General features: G+C 42.1%; 1 protein-coding gene across 1 annotated transcript; it reads left to right on the top strand.

The window, feature by feature from the left end:
* Positions 1 to 4,249: 4,249 nt before the first annotated feature.
* LOC121411995 lies at positions 4,250 to 6,720 on the top strand. The gene is made up of 2 exons (XM_041604907.1): positions 4,250 to 4,549; positions 6,445 to 6,720. Exons 1-2 carry the CDS (start codon positions 4,343 to 4,345, stop codon positions 6,718 to 6,720), a joined length of 483 nt encoding a protein of 160 aa, XP_041460841.1. The 5' UTR covers positions 4,250 to 4,342.
* Positions 6,721 to 7,394: the final 674 nt, after the last annotated feature.

The following is a 7,394-nucleotide window of genomic DNA, read 5'->3' as shown; positions in this document are numbered from 1 at the left end:
ATCAATAAAAAACAAGGCAAATGCGATTTTGTGTCTCGCCCACTTATGAGAATAACCAGAAATATCGTGATTTGCGAGGGCACGCAACAAAATTGTATCGAAACTTCATTGTGAAATGACTGGGATGGAATAACACTTGTCATAAGATCCTTGGACGTAAACTTTAATGTTGACCTGAAAATGACCTTTGACCTTACCATGTGACCTACGACTGCATCAGGACATGCAGGTCGCCAAAGTACATCTACCATCCAAATTTTGTTGAAAAGTGACTTACAGTTGCGGAGTTAGGTGTCATAAGAGAGTCTTGCATGTAAACTTTAACGTTGACCTAAAAAATATCCTTGACCTTATCATGTGACCTCCGACTGCAGCATAACATGCATGTCCCCCAAGTCCATCTACCATCCAAGTTTGGTTGAAAAGTGACTAATGGTTGCGGAATTAGGTGTCGTAAGAGAGTCTTGCATGTAAACTTTATCGTTGACCTGAAAATGACCTTTGACCATACCATGTGACCTCCGACTGCAGCACAATATGTAGGTCCCCCAAGTCCATCTACCGTCCAAGTTTGGTTGAAAAGCGACTTATGGTTGTGGAGTTATGTGTCATTAGGTTTGTGACGGACGGACGGACGACATTTGGATCCCTAAGTCTCACCTTCACCTCTGGTGGGCGAGACAATTAACACTGAAAAAGTCTGGGAATTGAAAAAGATACAACCTTGGGGATAATGTTTTCACATGCATGTATTCTTGGGTTTGTGTCTCCTCTATCGAATGAAAGTTACAATTTTGACAGAATGTTAGACTTGAGTAAGCACTGTCCATTTTAGTAAAGCTTGCAGAAATCGGTTTGTGCGGACATGCTCGTTTCCACACTGTGTCAACGAAAATGTTGAAAACAAACTGACCGTGTGGTACATGTCTTATATTTTTCGTTTTGCATTTTCAACCAATTTAAAGACAACAGATACATTTCAACATTTTGCAACAACCTTGCAACTCAAATTAGCATTTTAACTCGAGGTGAGCATAATCTTTACCTTTCTGTGCCAGCTGGATCTGAGGACATAACTGAATGTAAACAAAGGTTTATTTTAGACATCTCCAGCATTTTTTTAACAAATTTTTCATCATTCAAAGTGGGTTTACATTCCATATTTCATTCGATACTTTTTTCTTCACATTTTTCCCCAAGCATGACAATGATTATCACATTCCATGTGAATCACTGCTCCGTGTTAAGCAAATATTATCACAATGTCCTCGGTATGTGCTCTTAGGAGGGGCGCATTTGGCTTGTCAATATTATGCTATAAAGGATTTAAGGAGAATGTATTACTATTCACGTAGTAATTTCCTATTTTTACTTAAAAATTTATTCTGTTTCGCTAGACATAATCACCGCACATATTAACCGTACAACCAATATTCCTATTATAACACATTGAACTTGTTAAATTGATAATGAGTAAACTCAACACATAAATCGTTACACTGCACCTGACACCTCCTCGTAAATTTACAGAAGCGTCGATAAAATCTAGTTTATTGTACTGATCTAGAAAATGCACGGGATGATCGAGGTGGGCCAATTAAGACTGGGTTTATTTTGTGAGCTTTCAACAAAATCTCGACGGAATGGGTATATAGATGAAGGTGTATTTAGATATAGATCTATATATTATACGCATGCTCAGTCCCATGAAATCTAGGACTGAGCATGCACAGATCAATTTTACTTGAATCTGTCGTTCTCTTTGCTGTATGTTACAGGGCGGAAGCGTTCCTGAGAACGTATAATACTACAAGACAATTCAGTCATGCGCGCACTTTCAGGTAATATTTCCAGCTTGAAAGTTTATGAAAGTAGGCCTATAGTTAGACAAAGGAGTTGCTCGTTCACATGAAAATACAGAAGACGGCGCATGCGCATGCATTAAAGGAGAATCGATTTGGTTTTGTTCTATTCAATCCTATCGTAGTATTTGGCGTTCTTGGGAGTGTTCTAGTCCTGTAACCATAGAGTAAAGTCCATATAGTCATGTCCAAGGACACACACAATGAAGGAGAAGAAGGTAAAGCTCGAATAAACGGAGTATCCCATGTGAAGTAGGACATCCATTCCCTGACCTTTTAATTGCCCCTACTGAGAGTGACGTAGTTTTATATATTTAAACAACATAGGGTGTGTTTGTTATGTGGAAAACCCACTTATCACATGGTGGCGACAGGTAGGTTATCTATCTACATGTATTCCACACGTGCCTTGGCTTACAAGGAAAAGGGATTTGGAAGAAAGTTTATTTCAATCGACCAAATTGTACCCACATATCACTATGAATGGATAGTTAGTATACAGTCAGTTAGGTGATACAGATTATCATTTCTCTAACTCTGTACCATGTCTACTGTACTATTTTTGGCCCCAATTTCTTTTCATTCTAGAGAATGAACATAGAATGAATAGAGAATATACTCCGAGAATATGACCAATTTGATTAAAAATCAAGCCCGCCAAAACCATTACTTGAGAAGAATCAACAAACTGTAAATCAAAAATTTATTGCAAACTTGATGAAATAGTACAAACCAGAAATACAAGATAAGGGGCCAAACATTTTTTTTAAATGTTATTCAATTTTTACATCAATATGTTATATACCGGCACTTTCCACATTCGAAGTATTTTGCAGACAGGATTTTGGCTAGCTCGCATACAGTTTATTTACAATCTTCATTACCTGGGGAGAATTAGCAGTCAAGATAGTCGACGTTGACACTCGCGCCATAATGGGTATTTTATTTCGAACGGTGTACGTTCGATCTAATGTGAGAAGCCCGCCCCGCGCATGCGCCTTGCCACTTTCGCTACGTTTTTGCGTTTGCCACTACACTTTTGAAGATCTGTGGACCTACAAAAGTTCAGAAAATTTCTCCTTTTTCGACCAAAACATCATGAAGGATTCGGAGAAAGTGGAGCCTGCGGGCTCCTGCACAAAGAGGAAAACTGGCGAGCCTGCGGGCCCAAGCCAAAAGAAGAAATTGTCTGTCGATCCTGCGGGGTCAGGCATTGTTTCTCGGGACCACGCCGTGAGCGGGTCCTCCGCCGGAGCTTCGGGTGCGCCCGGGACTACAGCCGCCGCTACAGCTACCGCTGCCGCCAAGGGAGGGAGCTCAAGCTCGCCCGGTACGGCAAGTACCGGTTCCGCGGAGCCAGGTATGAAGAAAACTAAGAATATAAGTTTGGTAAGCAGGATGGGAAAACTTGAGGAGGAGTTGAAACGCTCCCGGGAGGAGCGGATAGAGATCAAGTCTATGTTAGAGACTTTGTGCTCGCAGTCACAAACAAAACCTCAGACTCAGAGTGATAAACAAAAATCTAGATTAAGGCCTGGTGGTGCAGGCAGTGCACGTACTCACAGGTTTGAGCGGGATCATACGCGTGATTATGACCCTGAAGAATATGATTATGGGGATGTTTATGAACATGCAGACTATGGAGAACATGATTATGATTATGATAGATCTACTCAAATGGACGTAGATATAGAGATGGGGTACCCAGACTCTCCTACTTACGCATCCTCTGAAACTATGCAGCCGGTTGACACTGCTCCAGATCAGCAGGTTGAAGTTGCCAAGAAACGAAGACTGACTAAACATGTAACTGATGCTAATACCCTGCAAACTGATGAAGGTCAGGAAGAAATTGGGTTCGCTTCTAGGTTCGCTGTCTCTGCTGAGGTAGGCGACGTTCTCGGATCTGAGCACGCACGAAGTGTTGATTTTCTTCTTACACACCCACTCGAGGAAAAATATTTGGCAGGGACATGCGAGAAGTATATGAGACCTGCTAACTCCACTCACCTGCTAGTTCCTCGAGTTAACCCGTTGGTTTGGGATAATCTGCGTCCTCATGCCCGTACACTTGATATGAAAATTCAGAGGTGCCAGAGGCCTTTAGTTAAAGGGATTACTGCTCTTATGAACTCCTTAAAGGACGTGCCTGAGCTGAATGAAACCCAACAAGATGCCGTGGCATTGTTAGGGAATGCACATTTCGAACTAAACCAGCTCCGTAAAAATTTTATCAAACCGGAATTGCACCCTAGATACACTTACTTGTGCAAACCCTCTGTCAAAACCACGCAGTGGTTGTTCGGAGATGAACTTTCCAGGACCATAAAGGAAATGGATGAAGAACAAAAGGCAGTGGGAGTGATGCGGAAGCATCGATATCGAATCAATCCCAGTCAAGGGCCGGTTGCAGCTGGAGGATTTGCCAGGCCTTTTGCAAAGCCGTATGCTAAACCCAGCCAGAGATACCAGGACGCTGGATGGGTGTCATCTTCAAGTTCAAGCTTGGGACACCAGCCTTTTTTAGGCGGAAGGCAGGGGCAGTTTGCCGCCCCGTTCCAGCAAGCACCAACCAGGGGTCACCGCCCCATGAAACCCAAGCGGGGCAAGCCAGCCTCAACCTACCCAAATCCAGAGAGACGGTAGAAGACATGCCAGAAGGGCAAGCAAGACAACACATATCACAAGTAAGTGAATGTTCAGTTTTTGAGCAGATTGGTGGACGTTTGAGGAGTCATATTGAAGCTTGGAAAGCAATCACTTCTGACAGTAATATTCTTAAAACAGTCTCTGGTTATGAATTAGAGTTCAATGAAAATGGACCACCAGTCCAAGATCATATTCCTTATCCATATAAATTAGATGAAAGGGAAAAACAGGCCGTAACTCTTGAAATTGATCGTCTTCAGAGCAAAGGTGTGATTGAAAAATCTGTGAATGAGCAAGGAGAATTCATCTCCAATATATTTACAAGGCCTAAGAAAGATGGTAGCCATCGGATGATTTTAGATTTGTCACGATTGAATGATCATTTAGAATATCATCATTTTAAGATGGATACTCTAGAGACTGCACTCCAATTACTGAGATCAGATTGCTTCTTAGCTTCCATAGACCTCAAGGATGCATATTACTCTGTGCCTATTGCTGTGCATCATAGGAAATATCTTAAGTTCTATTGGAACAAAGATTTATGGCAATTTAAATCACTCCCAAATGGGCTCAGTTCAGGGCCAAGGATATTTACAAAACTCCTAAAACCTCCTTTGTCAGTTATGAGGTGCAAAGGGCACAGTGTAGTAGCCTATATTGATGATACATTGATAGTTGCCAATTCAAGCCAAGCAGCACAAGAAGCTGTAAGAGACACAGCCCAAATATTATCTGACCTAGGCTTTGTCATCCACCCCCAAAAGTCAATCCTGAAGCCTGTACAAGAAATAACATTTTTAGGTTGTATACTGAACTCTCAAGGCATGTGTGTCAGGCTGACAGAGAGGACTCAAGAAATTAGCCATTTGTGTTCCCAACTACTATCATCCGGCACAGTAACAATACGTTTTGTGTCAACAGTAATTGGAAAGCTTGTTGCAGCTTTTCCGGGTGTTCAATTTGGTCAGCTACATTACCGAGAGCTTGAGAGAGAGAAACAAAAAGCACTTAAGCTCAATAAAGGTCACTATGACCGCGATATGACCCTGTCAAGGGCTGCTAAGGATGACTTGAGGTGGTGGATCTCAAACATTCAATGCTCAAAATCACGAATCTCTAAGCAAGCCCCGGCTATGCATATCACAAGTGATGCCTCTGGTTTAGGTTGGGGTGCATCTAATGGTTCGGTCCATGTGGGAGGACGTTGGAATGCTCAAGAAGAGATCAGAGCACAGAATAATGAGATTAACTATTTAGAATTAAAGGCAGCCTTCCTAGCTATGCAATCATTTTGTTCCAATAAAAAGAACATACATGTGTCTTTGGAGTCAGATAATGTCACGGCAGTTGCCTACATAAACAATTATGGTGGAATGAAATCCCCATCATGTAACGAACTTGCTAAGGTTTTTTGGAGCTGGTGTATTGAGAGAGATATCTCAGTTTCAGCTAAACACTTGCCGGGTGTGATGAATACTATAGCAGACAAAAAGTCACGGAATTTCAATGACCAACTGGAGTGGACATTAGATAAAGATGTTTTTTCGAAATTGTGTGATATCCATGGTAGGCCAGAGATTGATCTATTTGCAACACGCCTTAATGCTCAAGTTGAGACGTATGTTTCATGGCTCCCAGACCCAGGTGCAGTGGGCACAGATGCTTTCTCTATCACTTGGCAACAAGGGAAGTTGCTCTATGCCTTCCCACCTTTTTGTTTAATTGGAAAGTGTTTGCAAAAAATAGAAATTGATGAATGTGAAGTCATGATGATAGTGCCTAGATGGCCCACTCAGCCATGGTTTGGGAAATTGCTGACAATGCTCATCAGTAAGCCCATCATTCTTCCAAAGGGAAAGTACTTGATTACTCTCCCAAATACCAGGGACAGTCACCCACTGATTAACCGTTTAAACCTTATGTCTTGCAGATTGTCAGGAAAGACCTCCAAGACAAGGGCCTTTCGAGATCGACTGCAGACATTATCATTGCTGCCTGGAGGCCCTCAACAACTAAGCAGTATGCTACCTACATTAACCAGTGGTTGGACTTTTGTCGCACACGAAAAATTGATTCAGTGCAAACATCTGTGATAGCTGTGCTAGAATTCTTGAGTTCATTATATGAGAGAGTAGGATACAGTGCGGTTAATACAGCTAGATCAGCACTGGCAGCTACAGTGACTGTCAGATGGTATCAGTCTTAGTACACATCCACTTGTTACCCGCTTCATGAAGGGTGTGTTTAATTTGAAGCCTCCCAGACCTAGGTATGAAAGAACTTGGGATGTGACAATTGTATTATCTTATTTGCGAGGATTATGGCCCATGACGTCCTTATCCCTTCAGGACTTGACAATGAAAACTTGCATGCTCTTAGCATTAGTGTCTGCTCAACGACAGCAGACCCTTCACCTTCTTAGTCTCACCAGTATGGATGTTACAGACTCAGCAGTCACCTTTTCAGTAGATGAACTGTTAAAAACAAGCAAACCAGGAAAAACTGGGCAGAAGTTAGTGCTTAAGAAGTATGGACATGACTCGCGTGTTTGCATCTATACGCATTTGTTAGAATATGTTGGCCGTACTAGGCCTCTTAGAGGACAGGAAACCTACCTGTTTATCAGCACCCGGAAACCACATTGCCGTGTGTCTAGGGATACTATTGCCAGATGACTTAAGTTAGTAATGTCTAAAGCAGGTATAGACATTGGGGTGTTTAAACCCTACTCCACGCGATCTGCTGCTGCCTCTAAAGTTGGCAGGACTTTACCAGTAGAAAACATTATGCATCATGTGGGATGGAGGTCAGAAGCAACATTCCAGGAATTCTATAACAAGCCAATAGTAGAGGAAGTTGACTCGTTTGTGTCTGCGCTCT

The sequence above is a fragment of the Lytechinus variegatus genome, chromosome 3, assembly GCF_018143015.1.
Source record: "Lytechinus variegatus isolate NC3 chromosome 3, Lvar_3.0, whole genome shotgun sequence".
Lineage (NCBI taxonomy): Eukaryota > Metazoa > Echinodermata > Echinoidea > Temnopleuroida > Toxopneustidae > Lytechinus > Lytechinus variegatus.
The sequence above is the reverse complement of the archived record's forward strand: the minus strand, read 5'-3'. Positions and strand labels throughout refer to the sequence as shown.